Consider the following 16,621-nt stretch of genomic DNA (forward strand, 5'->3'; position numbering starts at 1 on the left):
GTTGAAGTACCGAAGAATCCTAGGAACAAGCTTTGGGTTAGGAGAACTTGATCCCGCAGGTACAACCTCGGAGTAGACACCGACAGACCGGGCTTCCTCCGATCTACACCTCCACTCTATCTCTCTCAATCTAGTAGATCTAGTCTACTCTCACATTGGAAGCTAAGCCCTAAGTCTATGTAGAGGAAAGGTTATCCTTCGAGGGCACCTCTCAACTCTATGATGAACTTGTTCTCCTCCAGGGGCTAGGGGGTCTGCTTATATAGTCCTCTTAGGTGAACGTGGGCCGTCGGATCAAACCGACATTGATTGAACAGTTATCCTTGATCCTTTAGGTCGGTGGAGCACGATCCGCGAAGTTGAACATGATTGGCCACAACACCAAGGCGGGCGCCCTAGGGGGAGGGCGGGAGCCCTGCCCCCGGGCCCGATCGCCTTCCCGTTCGTTCCTGTGGCTTCTAGAGTCTTCTAGATGGTAGAAAATTGCACGGTGTGTTAATATCTCTATGTAATCCCGACATGTGGGCCTTTCTTCCTTATTTCCTGATAACCCCCTTGCAGAAATAGATAAACAACAAAACTCGTGGAATTCTGTCAGATCAAACCCTAATTCTAGGTGTTGTTTGCATATTGGTCCTTTCTCTTGTTTATTTGATAATTAAAAGTGGTACTTAAGAACCGTCAACAAATACCCCCATACTTAGGCTTTTACTCGTCCTCGAGAAAAGGATGGTTAAGAAAAATATCTGGGGTTAAAACATTGTAAAGCATTCTCTTCATACCTGCAGGGTATTATAAAAATTAACTGTGTACCGTAGTCACGGAAATATATGGTCAAGAGTAGAGATCCTTTCTTCTCAATCCTGTTACTTGGAGTTTTTGTATGTTTTTTTGAAAAGAAATTTAGCATACCTTTATCCTCATAGGTTCTCTCAGGTCAATCATTATCTTTTGTATATCTCACTGAGGCTATTTTTATTTGCAAAAAATCTCAAGCATAATTACCTTGTATTTATTGCCTGATCAAAACGGGATCCGAGGAGAGGAATGTCATACTCTTAGATCAAAGACTTTGGAAATTAAAAACTTGTCAACTCTTACTGGCATATTGCTTATTAGAGGGACCATGGGCTATCATTTTCTTTCTTTTCTCTTTTTTTTCAGGTGGATACCGAGGTACCCCTAATTCTACTGCCGGACACATGTCCATTTTTTCTGCGAGGTTATCGAGCACTTGCTCCATTTTATTTCCTTGAAATATCCTTATTTTTGCATAGCCCATGCCTCTAACGCAACAATACTTTGGAAGAGTGAATCTTTCTGAATAGATGTCTTGATCTTAGGATCATGATAAATCTCGCAACAAGGGTCTAACTCATTTTGAACAAACTCAATACAGAGCAGATAGCTTTTATAATTATCATATTAATATTTTTAGGTTTATCAGGCATATAAAACACTGAGGATGGTAGCTAGAATTTTTGAATAAATTCTCCAAGCAACAATTATATCAAAAATAAGATACTCATACTCTACCATCTCACATTCCACAATGACTTTAAGTAACATAGGGTTTTAAAATGATTTTTTTAATAATTTCAGATTTTCAGGAAATATCACAGAGTGAGATTAATCATGATTAGAAACATTTTAATCTTTTTAATTTATCATGTCGGAGACAATATTCTGCATAATCCAAGATGTATGTGTAAAGTGTGCAGAGTATGTACCTGAATCATGGAGTGGTGTGGTCGAAGTGTGTTTGGCATGCCGAGGGATCTCCTCCATACTTGTTTTCTGCTTTCATGCATAAAAATAAAGTAGAGACACACAAGACACAATAATAATAATAATCTTTATTAATCTTGAGGCATTTATTACAAATGACTAGCAATGAACTGAAGCTAATAATAGATCTAAACCGAATTTAAAGATAATGGTGTTCTGGTTAGAGAGCTGCCTAGTGATAGAGTTAACCGAGGACTGGAGCTCTATGATGATCCTATCTAGCCTACGAACGTCCTCATCAATATCTACTATAGTCTTGCGACGCTTAGGAGGTGTCTCGAGAGCATTGAGAGCGTGCTTGGGGGCAGCCTTTGGAGGGATGAAACGGACTTTGGCTGCTCTAATCCCCTCAAAGTAAGGCCTCTCTTCCTCCGTAGTGTAGCGGATGCTGCTGATCTCGCCGCTCCGGTTCGTCTTGACTCCAACGACCCTCTCATTGGGTCTGGGTGGAAGGATCCTTGTGCCGGCTGGCACCTTGACGGTGGCCTCCTTCTTGGCTGACGGTCCCTTGAGAAGTAGGGGCTGCGGCAGTGCGGTGAGAACTGGTTGAGCATGGTAGGATTAGGTGGAGCTGCGCTGGCGTAATGGCATGGCTTCTAGCTGCCACTCTGTGTTGGCCGGGACGAGAGCGTGGGCGTCCGGGTCTTCCTTGGGCTTCTTGTTGAGGTCGTAGGGGACGACTTCCCAATCGTCGTGGAACTCTTCGACCACTGGAGCAGCGAGGAACTAAGCAAGCTCTAATTGAAGAAGGAGAGAAGGCTTGCATGAATTGGTGTTTGAAAACGGACGTGAGGGGTCTGTTTATATAGAGGTCAAAAAGTGCCTCTAGGGTTTGTTCGGGCTACTTCCGCCGCCGTGCGTGCGAAACTTTCCATCTGTATTTGGTTTACCATAAATGTGTTTACCGCGACGGAGGAAATCGAGACTGAGAGGGGACAGGGGCTGGGCGCCCGCCCTCATCATCAGGGCGCCCACCCTGTGTCTGGTCCATTTGTGGGCCTGCTTCCTCGAGCGTGCTTGTAGATGCAGACTTTATTCAGAAAATATATATGCCCAAAAACGTCAGATTAAAGAGGTCGGGCTCTAAATCTCTTTGGGAAGGTAGAAATGGATCATGTCTATCTCTCCTAATTCTTTATTGGGCTCTAAAAATAATTTAAGACGTTTACCATTTACCTTGAATAACGTACCTTCGTCATTTTGAAGTGTGATAGCTCCGTGGGATGATGAATTGATTACCTTGAATGGTCCTTCCCATTTACTCTAGAGTTTTCCATGCCCGAAAAGGCTCACCCTAGAATTAAAAAGTAATACCTTATCTCCGATGTGAACTCCTTCTTCTTGATCCACTTATCATGCCACCTTTTGACTCTTTCTTTATAGATCTTTGAATTGTGATATGCTTTCTCTCGCCATTATTCCAATTCTGATAGTTGCATTCTTCTATGATCTCCAGCGACATCTAGGTCCGTATTCCATCTCCTTATGGCTCAGTGTGCTTTGAATTCTAGTTCAACATGTAGGTGGCAAGTCTTCCCGTACACCAATTTGTATGGGGACATTCCAATTGGGGTCTTGTATGCTGTCCGGTATGCCCAGAGTGCGTCGGGTAACTTGTCTTTCGATGCCGTCCCATCTCATTGACTGTTTTCTGCAGAATATTCTTGATCTGCTTGTTAGAAGTCTCTGCTTGGCCACTTGTCTGAGGATGGTAGGGGGTAGCGACGTTGTGACGGATTCCATGTTTTGATAGATATTGCTTGAAGCGTTTGTCAATGAAGTGTGCTCCTCCATCACTTATCACTACTCGGGGACTCCAAATCTTGGAAATATAACTTCTTCAAACATCCTCTTTGAACTGATGTCGTCGGCATGCTTGCAAGGTAGTACCTCTACCCACTTGGAGACGTAGTCAACTGCCACCAAGATGAACTCAGACTTCTTTGATGCTGGGAATGGACCCATGTAGTCTATTCCCCAGACATCAAAGAGCTCAATCTAAAGGTTGTTGGTGAGTGGCATGGCATCCCTTGTGTTTATGTTTCCGTGCCTTTGACATGGCCCACATCTTCTGATATTTTCCTTCGTGTCTTCATACATTGTGGACCAGTAGAATCCACAGTGCCAGATCTTTGAATGTGTACGGAATGCTCCATAATGACCTCCATATGGTGATGAATGACATCTGTCGATAATCTTCCATCCTTCCTCAGTGGTCACACATCTCCTGAGTAAGCCATCAGAGCATACTCGGAAGAGGTATGGCTCATCACATATATGTGAACGACTCTCTTGAATAAGCTTCTTCTTGTTTGCTCTTGGTGGTACATACCCTGAAACCATAAAATTAACAATATCTGCATACTAGGGGTCAGACCTGTTAATCCCGTAGAGCATGTCGTCCCGGAGTGAATCATTGATGGGGGTTTCCTATGGATTCTTAAAATACATTCTAGACAAGTGATCAGCAACAGAATTTTCTACTCCCTTTTTATCTTTTATTTCTAAGTCAAATTCTTGAAGTAATAAGATCCATCTAATCAGGCGAGGTTTAGCATCTTTTTTAGTGAGCAGGTATTTTAGTGCAACATGATCAGTGTAAACAATTATTTTAGCTCCAACTAAATAAGATCTAAATTTATCAATGGCAAAAACAACAGCCAGAAGCTCTTTTTCAGTGGTTGCATAATTAAGTTGAGCTCCTGTCAAAGTTTTACTCGCATAAGTAATTGCATGATGCTTCTTATTTTTAGTTTGTCCCAAAACTGCCCCCACAGCATAATCACTAGCATCAAACATAATTTCAAAAGGCAACGACCAATCAGGGGGTTGAATGATTGGTGCAGAGATGAGTGCATTCTTTAATAAATTGAAAGATGTTAGGCATGCATCATCAAATTCGAAAGGAGCATCCTTGGCTAGCAAAATAGTAAGTGGTCTAGCAATAAATGAAAAATCTTTTATGAACCTGCGATAAAAACCAGCATGGCCAAGAAAGCTTCGAATTCCCTTTATATTCACAGGTGGAGGTAGTTGTTCAATTACTTCAATTTTAGCTTTTTCTACCTCAATACCTCTTTCAGACACTAGGTGTCCCAGCACTATTCCTTCCCTAACCATGAAATGACGTTTTTCCCAATTAAGGACTAAGTGCTTTTCTTCACATCTTTGCAAAACCTTGTCTAAGTTTTCAAGACAATTATCAAAAGTTTTTCCATAAGCAGAGAAATCATCCATGAAAACTTCCATAATCTCTTCAATCATATCGGAAAATATAGACATCATACATCTTTGAAAAGAGGCTGGTGCATTACATAACCCAAAAGACATTCTACGGTAAGCATAAGTTCCGTATGGGTATGTAAATGTGGTTTTGCTTTGATCATCGGGATAGATCGGGATCTGGTGATACCCTGAATATCTATCTAAGAAACACAAGAACGAATGGTTCGCTAATCGCTCTAGCATCTCATCTATGAAAGGTAAAGAAAAATGATCCTTTCTCGTGGCTTTGTTTAGTTTTCTATAGTCTATGCACATCCGCCACCCTGTGACGGTGCGTTGCGCAATTAGCTCATTCTTTTCATTCATAACGACAGTCATGCCTCCCTTTTTAGGCACAACTTGAACTGGGCTCACCCACTCACTATGCGGCATAGGATATATAATTCCTGCATGCAGCAACTTTATAACTTCCTTTTGAACTACCTCTCTCATCGCGTTGTTTAGTCTACGTTGGGGCTCTCGAGAAGGTCACTACACCACAACCTTTAATCAGCGACTGACTTAAAGTTGTTGTAAGTGATGTATAGCAATAGACGGTCTGTTGCTAAAAGTTATAGCAACGGACCCTAGCAGTTGCTGTTGAAGCCGTCGTTGTATGTATATAGCGACAGACTTTATCTTTAGCGACGGACCGTCTATCGCCTCGTAATCCAGCAACGGACAGGCTGTTTGCAGTTTTAGCAACGGATAGTCCATCACAGTAATAACTTTTAGCAACGGCCAGTCCATCGAGACCAATTAAATAGGTAAAAAAATAATCCACATATATTTAAAACTCACGTTCAGAACCAATACAATATTGAATGACATACACAAATGGGCAGATAAATCATACTCTCATTCATCCATATCAATGAGTACATATATAATTATATCACTAGCTTAAGCTTCTTGACATAAAGCCAACATACAAGCATGCATATATATAGTAGCTAAATGCATAATCTAGCTAAGTCATCATCTAAAAGTGATCTAACATTATGACCATCATGTTCAAGTCCAAAAACTTAAACTACCAGGTTGTAGTCTAAAAATATTTAAAGATAGCATCTAGTTCACCATAAGATAGCATGTAGTCTAAAAGCATTCAAGTTTACTCCTAGCACCCTTCCTGCCAACAAGCTAGCACCACTTAGCGTATCTAAGATGATCCTGCAGCACCTTGAGAAGATCTTTGAGAAAAACCAACAACTCCGTGTGATCTTGGTTGCTGATAGCAGGCCTTCGGCTGTCACAAGTATCATAGTTAGAAACTGTAGATATTGCTCACTCCATATAAAAAAAGAGAATAGAATCAAGTAAACATTACCCGATTAAATGGCCAAGCAAGCGGCATCTTTAAAGCATCCCCTATAGTCTTGATTTCAGCATAAGGGCGTGACGCTAATGCTTCATGTCAGATTACAACATCTAAAATAACTTCACCGTTAGCGAACGTTATCATAGAACCTACAAGTTCATAGGTAAAGAAAGATGCTACTTCATAGGACGGATAGGTAACTGCAGGTTCATAGGACCTCTGAATTTCTTGTAAAAAATATCTAAACAACACCTTTTCTGAGTTTGTAGCTATGGCACAGAAACTGGATCTGCTTCTCTCTCGATTCCCGTAGCTGTAGAAGTGAAAACAAGAACATTTGTAAATACTAAATAAGATCACCTGGCAGCCCTGTATAACCAATATTCATTTGTGTGTGTGTATATATATATATATATATATATATATATACACACACACACACGCACATTGCAGCCCCCTTCAGAATAGGTGAAGCAAATGATGACTGATGCCTTAACCTTCAAAGCAGCTCACACCTACAAAAGTAGTCATGAATTATATTTTTTTTAAAAAACAGCAATGCACAGAATTGGTTCAGGGTCTAAACAGTAGGTTTTTGACTTGAAATAACAGATATTCACAGCAATGCAAACCACCCTTAGACTGAAAGAGAAATAAATATACCATAGTTTAGAATAAATTCTTCTAGTCTCTAATATAGTACTTTCAGTTTACAAATGTTCCTACGAGCTTCCGCAGATATGAAATTTTGAGCAACCAATGAAGTGAAAGGTGTATATTTTTTCTTTCAAGTCTGTGTGCACCAAAATATTACGATAGCAGCATGGTCTGGGTCCTTCTCTAGAAACAAGACTAGAAATCAGAATAATGCTAGATGGGGATCCATAAGCAGATGGGGATTGGAAGGGGGCTGAGGGCTAATTCTATGAGCTGCAAACAAGTCTAAGAGGGTTAAACTAGACTAAAGAAACATCCAAACCAATGAAGCAAATTTAAAATAAAGTGGATTCAAACCAAGTTACTTCGAGTTCATTACATTTCATGAAAATACTATTCATTACACTCTGGAATAATGATCAATAATAAACACATTTGATGGGGGGATATGAGTGTGTAAAACATATATGACACAAGTGAAATTGATACAAGTCAAGCATCAAGCTCCTGTTACTGTGCTTCAAAGTTTCTGCACCAAATGCAGTCAGAGGCTTTTTTGAATATTCCGCCAGGGAGAGAGCAACTGCTGTGTATTAGCATTGTTAAAGTGCTAACCAAAACATACAATGAAACCTTCGCACATACATTTAGGATTTGAGCACCATTCTATGGTTAATATTGCATTGTAGATATTTACCAGATCTTGACAATTTATTTTTCTTTCCCTGAACCAAAATGAGAGAACAATTATACAACAACACATCTGTGCGCTGATTACAGTAGCAATATAATAGCATATATTTGTACATGAGATTCACATGTATTCGAGCCATACGTGATCCTGTGCTAGCAAGTTTGAGGCTGAAAACAATTTTCCCCAACAAAAGAGGACGAAAATAGATCTTGCACATCCACTGCACATCGAACAAAAAACATGGCCAACTCAGGAGCTCAGGTGGCTAGTTTACCTTCGGAGTGGAGGTCATACAGCCTAGGCACCTGTGTGGCGGGGTGGCGGCGGTAGACACACAACCTGAATGCCTAGACGCCGATTCCCATGGGCACTGCGCTCACGGCGTGGCACATAACCCTCAATGGCATCGGAGGGCCCAATCCAGTCCTGCAGCGAAACCTCCCCAGCCCCGGTGACCTCCTTCTCCTTGATCTCCACCTTCCTTCCCTCGTCCTTCATCTTCCCATTCCCATCCACGCCCTGAAACCCTAACCCGCTCCCATCCCCGGCAGCGGCGGAGGCGCCCTCGACGAGCGCGACAACCGCAGCGAGCCGGTCGAGCGGGACCCCATAGGGCCGGTCATGCCGGAGCGAGGCGGCTAGTGCCATGGAGGCGACGAGGCAGCGGTCGGAGCAGAACTTGCGCGCCTCCTCGAGGTCGTAGACGCGGTGCTCGCTGAGGGCGATGTGGAAGCGTGGCACCGTGGCGGCGGCGGCGGCGCCGGAGGAGGGGAGAGGATCGGGGCACGCGGGGTTGCCGCAGGCATCGGCAATGGTGCGCTCGGTGACGACGTCGTCGTAGTCGGCGCGGGAGAGAAGCGCGGAGGCGGCCGCGTGGAGGAGCGCCTCGTTTGACGCCGCGGCGCAGTCCAGCAGCGCTATTTGGATGCGCAGCACCACTGAGGCCACCGTTCGCGGCGCCTCCGCCGCGGCGGCCGGGGAGCTCATCGTGGGAAGGTTCGCAGAAGGCGGCGATGTCCGGTGAGCGGCCGCGCGGTCGGTGGTTGCGAACATCCGGGGGCACGCGGTGGGTGTCGAGGTTCGAGGGCTGGCGGGCGGCGAGGGCCGGTCGTCCGGTGGTGGATGGGCGAGCAGCAGGGGCAGGCGGGCAGGCGGCGAGATGCGGAGGTGGCTCGTGGAGGCGCAACAGGAGCAGAGAAGATGCGTGTGTGTCTGGTGTGATCACTTAGCTAGGGTTAGGAGTTTTGGGCCAAAATTTTGCGGAAGTGAGCTGAAAAGATGGGCCAAAATTTAGCAACGGATGATTTGATTCAGTTTATAATATATAGCGACGAACGATCCAAAGTAAAAGCTAAATAACTACAGCGACGGACCATCCATCGCAATATTCAATTTTAGCAACTGAGGGTCCGAGGAAAACTTTTAGCGACTCACCGTTCAACGCTAATTTAAAATTTTAGCAACAGACGTTAGATGCTATTTAAGGGTTGTGGTGTAGTGGGTGAAATGGAAGGATCTGTCGGAATACGATGGGTACAAATCATAGGACTGATTCCTGTAAGATCTTGGAGTGAGTAGCTGAAAACTGAGTGATGTTTCTCAAGAATGGCCATCAATCGTAGAGTTTGCTCCTGAGTGAGTTTATCACTAATGATCACAGGAAACTCTGGATTATTATTTAGGAAAGCATAGATAAGACCGGGTGGTAAAGTTTTAAGCTCTGTGGGGGGTCTAGGTGTTTCTTCAAACTCATCTAAGGGTTCAGGTTCAGAAGGTTCAGCTTCTTCTTCTATGAAGAAAGGAGCTTCGTCTTCTAAGTCTGGTTCATCTAAAAGCTCTAGAGATGCGACCTTTACCTCCTCCGTAGGATCAGGCAAAAGATATGACTCGGCTTTATTATTTAAGGAGTGTGAAATTGTTATTGGAAATTTAAAAGTTTTTCCAAAAGAAATGTGTAGCTTTCCAGTATGACCTTCATAAAGGAGTCTTCTAAAAGGTTGTCCTATCAACAGGTCGAAGTCCCATGTATCAAAAATATAGAAGTTCAAATGAACCATGGAGCCTTCTACCATAAGGGGTAGGACATTAATAATTCCAAGACTGGGGACTAATCGCCCCGAAGATTCCTTTATGATCTTTGTTGTGGGGGTTAAGACCAAATTTTTAAATAATTTAAGTGCAAAAGATTCAGACATGATGTTGATCCCCACAACAGGATTATAGAGAGCATCAAATTGATCAGAATCATAAGCACAACGTATAGTTATAGGAGGTGTGTCCAAATGGATCACATCAGAGGAAAGCTCTAACTCCTCCAACCATTCGCTACTCATGACTACGATAAGCTCTCTCAATTGATGTTCAGTTGGCAAACAAATTCTAAAATGGCCATTTTGGGGTCTATTAAAAGAATGGTAGTTTGAAATGTTTCCAAAATCGACAAAAAGATCAGATTCTATATCCAGCATGAAATCAGGTGGTGGAATTTCTTCCTTTTGTGGCTCAGAACTTGGGATAGCTAAAGTAGATGAAGAATTTGGCAAAGTGTCTACTTCGGCTTCGTGGGTTTCATCATGAATGATATTATCCATCTGAGCTTCTAGGATTCTATCTAGGATCACTCTAGCGTCATCAGTAGGGATACGAAAGAAAGAACCTCTAGACATTGTATGTAGCATTTGTTTATGATCTTTCTGAAGACCTCGAAAAAAGTGAAATAAAAGAACAGGGTCTTCAAGATTTAGGTTTGGACCAGATTCTAAAAGATCAGAAAAACATTTCCAGGCTTTTCCCAAAGTTCCATTATCTTTTTGTTTAAAAGATAGGACTTTGAGTCTAAGGTCGCCGATACGGTCGAGGGAATAAAAATCTAGGCAAAAGTTGGCTCGTAAAACTCCCCATTCACCTTGTTGTTGACTTACCTTCTGATTATACAATTGTCTAGCTTCTCTCCTTAAAGGAAAAGGAAAAAGCTTCCAATGTAAAGTTTTATCAGAAATGCCTTCAATGCGAAGACAATCACATGTTTGCTCAAAATCTCTAATATGAAGGTAAGGGTTTTCGTCTTCCTTTCCTGAAAAGGATAGGTTTTGAATCATGGCAATCAACCTGGAACTTAACCTATACTGGGATGTTTGGATAAGTTGTGATGACTCCCATGGTAAAAGGTCAGTTTCTGAAGGTGTTGCAAATTGATAGATTGATTTAGAATCTTGGTTTTCCATAAGGTAAGCAAATAAATAAAGAATATAAAATGATAAGAAAAGATAAAAGTATAGATACAAGCTAGTAGTAAGACTCAAGGTTATCTCAGCAAACCGTCTTTCTCCCCGGCAACGGCGCCAGACATGCTTGTTGATGTTTGGGAACGCAATAAGAAATTGATCCGCAAGCGCACAGATATCGGTGAGCACTTCACCCGGGATGTTATCCAGAGTATCGTATTTATATTTTTACCACTAGGAGAAAGAGTGCATCTGACTAACCCGGTCTATTACTACTAACCTTTAGGCCACAAAGAATGTTTCTCGATGTGAGTGATGTATAGAGAAGACTACAACCGTAATCTCGTTCTAACCTTGGTAAGGATAATCTACTGTTCTATTGGGGAGGCTCACGGAATCTAGACACCACAGAGGATGTTCAGCCCGCACCTATAAACCCTATCGATCCTACTAACGGGATATGGTCTGCTAAGGTAACTCGGAAATGTCACCTTCCTCGCTACTACCACGGTCCAGCTAGTCAGGGGATATCTATGAGTATCCTAGCCCAAACACCACATCTACGCTAGAGATGATTACTCTAAACTCTACGCGAAGAGATCAAAGTAAACTCATAAACCAAAGAACAATAAAACAAGAACTTACTACAATTTAGAAGTCGAAATACTGAAGAATCCTAGGAACAAGCTTCTGTAATACCCGATTTTAAGAACAAAACCAGATATGCACCATATGTGAGTCTTAGAAGCCAACTCTCACATATAGCTACAAATAAGGGGTAATATCAAGATAATGCATAAATTATATAACGTACATAATATAAAAGAGATAATCTTTGATAGCAAACAGCGGATAGACAACTCCAAACTCCGGGTATTAACTTCTCTCTACAGGATCCAACTGACTGGTTGATCACAAGCCTAAACTTTTCCTGAGGTTTGGGAGAAGTAGCAAGAGTGAGTCCATGTCGAACTCCACAAGTATAGCAACTAGATTGTATAGCTCCCACAATCTCATGATCAATGTGACATAAATAATGTTGAGCATTAAATAATAAATAATGAACATATATAACACACAAGAATCATCATCGTCGATGCAAGAATCCCCAAGGCCGCTCTTGACAATGAGCACGGCTAGTATACCAGTTTTTAACACTCTGCAGAGGTTGCACATCTTTACCCATGAGTCACGATTTATCCTTTCGCCCGAGGTGATCAGCCTCTTAACCCACTTCCAAGGAAGGTCGGCAGGGATCACTATGAAGCCTTTCAAAAGTTCGTCTAACATGTTAGGGCCGCAAGGTTTCCTTTGCGCGCAGATATAGATACCCCCTTCCAAATGGCACAATGACGCGCAGCCTATACTCATAAGGACAGGGGCTCGCACTATACCCAAAACGGTTCAGCCCCTCCGCCCTTTCAGGTAACCTCTAACAAGCTAGAAAAGGTCTTCATACTAGCTAAAGCCAGAGCCATTATAGCCCTCATAGTTGCACTGTTGTCCCAGTTATCACTTACAGATAAATCATCAAGTGGCTAAAAAGTCATTTTTATCAAGTCACAGAATCATGGCCACAAAAATAAAATCCAAATGCTATACTTGCCTTAATCCATATGCTCTTGCTGATCCTGCTGGTCTTACTGGTTGTCCAAGGCTCTGATCTTGATCACCACGAGTTGCTCACCGACTAAACTCGATCTAATTGATTTAGGTAAAACAACCAAACATAAGTTCTAATTGATTTGCAACCTTCATCTTTACTAATAGGCCCAATTAATTATTAAAGCCCATTAAGAAATAAAGACATAGATATTTAGGGCTTATTAGGAAGTATTGTACACGGGCTTTGGTGGAAAATGAGTTGTTTTATTATTTTCGAATTTAATTATTTTTATGGATAAAATAATTTCAGAAAAGTTCATAATTAATATTTAAGGCACGAAAAATACACCGGGAGCTCCAAAAATTCAGGGAAAATTATCAGAAAAATTACGGAATATGAAGAACCCAAATAAAGTATTTGGAGCTCATGATGAGATTGTTTGGAGCATCTAAAAATTAGATTATGCTCCACGGAAAAGGCCAGAAAAATTCGCGAGAACTTTTGTAGATATCTCCTGATGGACGAGAAACTAGAAGGAGTGAGTTAGGTTTGAAAGAAAAGATTCTGAGAGACTCTGGATGAAATATTAAGCTGAGAGACAAGGAATTTGATTGTAGAAAAAGATAAATATGTGCCAAAGAAGGAATATCGATCTAATAAACGTATTTTAAATATTTTTCTCACTATCAACACACAACGAGAAATAAGCAAACATTGCATCAAATCTTATGCACCAGCATGTATACGTAACAATGTTGCTAAACCCTATGATAAATTTTAATTTGATGAAAAAAAATATTTTCCTATGTTTTCATGAGCGCAAAAATACATAATTAAATTATTTTAGCCCTATTTCAAAAGAAGCAATTTTTTAGGGTGTTACAATTCTACCCCTCTTAAAATGAATCTCGTCCATAAGAGAAAACAAGAGCAAGATATTGATCACTATTTAAACTTCACAACTTGTATTCCAAATACAAGCACTTATGTCTCGGGATCACAACTTGTGAAACAAGGTTTTCCACAAAATGTCTATTATTCATAATTGATTGAAGTCCATCTTAACTACCAACTTTTTGACTTATGCATCTTTCTTCAAAGGCGAGATGATCATAATCTTCCCTCATATCCATGGGAGGTGTCATATTATGCTCCTGATCCATGGGACACTGCACTCCTTGTCATCAAGTGACCAATGTCAGTAACACGGCAAGGATAGATGACCATAACCCTAAGATATCTCAGAAGACAATTATCTCTTCAGTATAGTTTTAAAATGCATCATCTCATGAGATCAAGGTACTACCCCCCCTTAAGATGAGATTGATTGGGGAACACTAGGGACTAGCTCTCCTATCCTTTTTGGACGCTACACATCATAGTCTTTTAAATTCATTGTACCAAGTCTCTTAATCCAAGGTTGGTTTCATCACTATGTTCCATCTATTGGTACCTTTATCACAATCAAGTTGTTTCACTCTCACATTGTATGTTTAACTTTGTAGACTTTGGTGTCATCTGATCCTCATAAGCATAACTCTCAATCTATGAGTATCAACAATGACATATACTTCCATTGATATTCTCTAAAAGAGATGATATCTTGAAAGAAAACCAAATTCACCGAACACTTGTGATCCTCATATATGATCCAACATTAGCCAATCCTTCTCATTGTAACACCTTTAATTAGGCTACTGAAGCGCCCCTGGTAAACCAGGAACTCAAATGTGATACAATACTAGTCCCAGGAGGCTAGTAACACATTTATTACATCAGATAAGTTTCAGCGCAGTAGTCTCGGTAAGCGTGGACAAGGAAGGCACGCTATAATAATAAGACACCAAAATACAACATAGGTCCAAAGGACCCAGAAACAAACGATATCACAATCGAACATCTGACGAGTCCCAATGCCACAGGCTTAGTTGGGTGCAGACACGACCTTACTCGAACGCCACTTCGGGATCGAAGTCCGGATCTTCCTCTGTTTAATAAAGTAATGGTGAGTACAAAGTACTCAGCAAATCCAACCTTACCCTACGGAAGGGGATAACAATATATATGCATATGGATAAATCAAGGATGAGGTTTAGTTTTATTTGCATAAAGCTATCTTTTTACACATGCAAGTTTCATTTCACAAATACTGTTGTAAAAGACCTCTTTTTCCACATATGATAGTATTTCTAAAAATGGGGGTTTGATCACAATTTTAAGTGCTGTTGAACCCTTGTTCCTACAACACAATGGTAGTCAACCATTTATTTCCAAAATCACACTCACTCTCATGTTTTCACTCATCCCAACCCATCTAGTTGTTGAAACCAAACCATAACCCGTCCGAGACCGCGGACACGGCTATCCAGATAGATTTACACTCTGCAGAGATTGTACACTTTTCCCACAAGTAGGATACCATAACTTACACCGTCGTGCAAGCACAGATCCATCAAAGTCATTACCCTCCATAGCTAAGTAATGGCGCTCACCACGGGAACACTAAGGCCACATCTCATGATACCACAATAATTCACAAAGCTCTTTTCATATATTTCCACAATTTCACATACATCACTTAGTGTCCCGTTGCACACCTGCCTCCAGGTGATTGCCATACTAACTAGAGGGATTTAGACTAAGCCTTTCCCATGCAAGGCGAGTGGTTGTACGATAAATAAGTTAGGCAAGATGAATCATCAACTCAGTCCTTAATCGAGACAAGGCGGATATCTTCACGCTTAACCCCGCAAGGTATAAGCCACAACACCAGGGCATCCCCAAAAGAGATCCCATCCGCCCCATCTCCATAGTAATCACATCTATAACTTGTTCATTAACCCTTTCACAATACCCACAATTTATTTTCACCACTCACCCTTTTTACGTTTAAAATCATTATAATTGAGAAAATATAGCGATGAGTATCCGCGATGAGTAACAAGTCCTAAGCACACTAAATAATAATATTTCTGTCATAGCATATTATTTGTTTCTAGGTTTGAACAAGACAATTACCGGGTAATATCAATTCAAGGATGGCTATTCAACAGGTTTTAACTAAGCAGCGAAAATACTTCGTACATATATCGTACATGCAATATTTAAAACGGCTTCTACCGGTTGTGTTTAAAAATAGGATCAATATGCATCAAAGGGGATCGGTTGGACTTGCCTCCATCGGCGTCCTCGGCAAACTCCTGCTGACAGTCCGGGTCCTCGGCGTCAAACTCGCGGTACTCGTTTCCAACGTTCTCGTTTTCCGGCTCGTTCACTCCGTCAGCTAAAATACGCGACGAACGACACAGACAACAGGCACAGATAAATAATCATATAAATTCAAATGAGCTCCAAAAATCAAAAATATTAATATGGGAGGTAGATCATGATTTTAGATGAATTTAGGAAAAAAAATTATTAAAATCAGAGTTAGCATGTGGCATTTGTGAAATGGTCGGAATTTAATCATGCGAAAAAGGCTAACGATGATTAAGAAATACATGCTTCACGAGATGAATTTTGGCTGGTAGTGCATGTTGCATGCATGCATGTACTATTTGGAGTTAATGCTTAGCCCACACATGCATGGTTAGAGAGAAATTAGCAGGGGGTCATTAGAACTCTTCTGTATGTCATGGTTCTATTCGTGGAGTTCTTGGCAGTGAACCGGTACAGACAAATACAAGGAAAAATACAGGAAAATACTACAGAAAGACAGAGAAGAGCAAGGAGATGCTCATGAGCTGCTCACCTCGTCTTGCGACGACAGTCGAGCTCGGCTTGTGCGTATGGCCGTATACGGTAGACGCGAAGTGAGAGCGAGTGAGCGAGTGAGTGAACGTGTTTCTCGGGTGGTGAGAGTGAGCACCCGAGAGTGCCTTTTTATAGGCCAGAGTGCTCAGCTCGTTGCAATTAAAAATGCTACTGTAGCGCATGGTCGGTGCCTAATTTGCATGCACGATGCATGCAAATGGACGGTGCCTAATCACCGTGTCCTTGCATGCAGGTGCATGCAAATGGACGGTGCATGCTCGTCCTGCATGCATGCATGAGATATATATTCGTGT

General features: G+C 41.5%; 1 protein-coding gene across 10 annotated transcripts; it reads right to left on the reverse strand.

The window, feature by feature from the left end:
* LOC8072837 (putative RNA polymerase II subunit B1 CTD phosphatase RPAP2 homolog) lies at window positions 5,817-8,992 on the reverse strand. Of its 10 annotated transcripts, none has more exons than XM_021449108.1 (5): window positions 7,999-8,992; window positions 6,871-6,888; window positions 6,626-6,686; window positions 6,383-6,522; window positions 5,817-6,301 (listed from the first exon to the last, which is right to left on the reverse strand). In XM_021449108.1, the coding sequence occupies exon 1, from the start codon at window positions 8,775-8,777 to the stop codon at window positions 8,022-8,024; it is 756 nt and encodes a 251-aa protein (XP_021304783.1). In that variant the 5' UTR covers window positions 8,778-8,992; the 3' UTR covers window positions 5,817-6,301; window positions 6,383-6,522; window positions 6,626-6,686; window positions 6,871-6,888; window positions 7,999-8,021. The 10 variants fall into 10 exon arrangements, with proteins under 10 accessions (XP_021304783.1, XP_021304784.1, XP_021304779.1 ...); XM_021449109.1 differs by adding an exon at window positions 7,728-7,755 and having other exon boundaries at window positions 6,383-6,686; XM_021449104.1 differs by adding an exon at window positions 7,728-7,755 and having other exon boundaries at window positions 6,383-6,686; window positions 6,820-6,888.

The sequence above is a fragment of the Sorghum bicolor genome, chromosome 10, assembly GCF_000003195.3.
Source record: "Sorghum bicolor cultivar BTx623 chromosome 10, Sorghum_bicolor_NCBIv3, whole genome shotgun sequence".
Lineage (NCBI taxonomy): Eukaryota > Viridiplantae > Streptophyta > Magnoliopsida > Poales > Poaceae > Sorghum > Sorghum bicolor.

Coding starts and splice junctions, on each gene's coding strand:
- LOC8072837 (XM_021449108.1), bottom strand. CDS start 8,777: ATGTTCGCAACCACCGACCGCGCGGCCGCTCACCGGACATCGCCGCCT.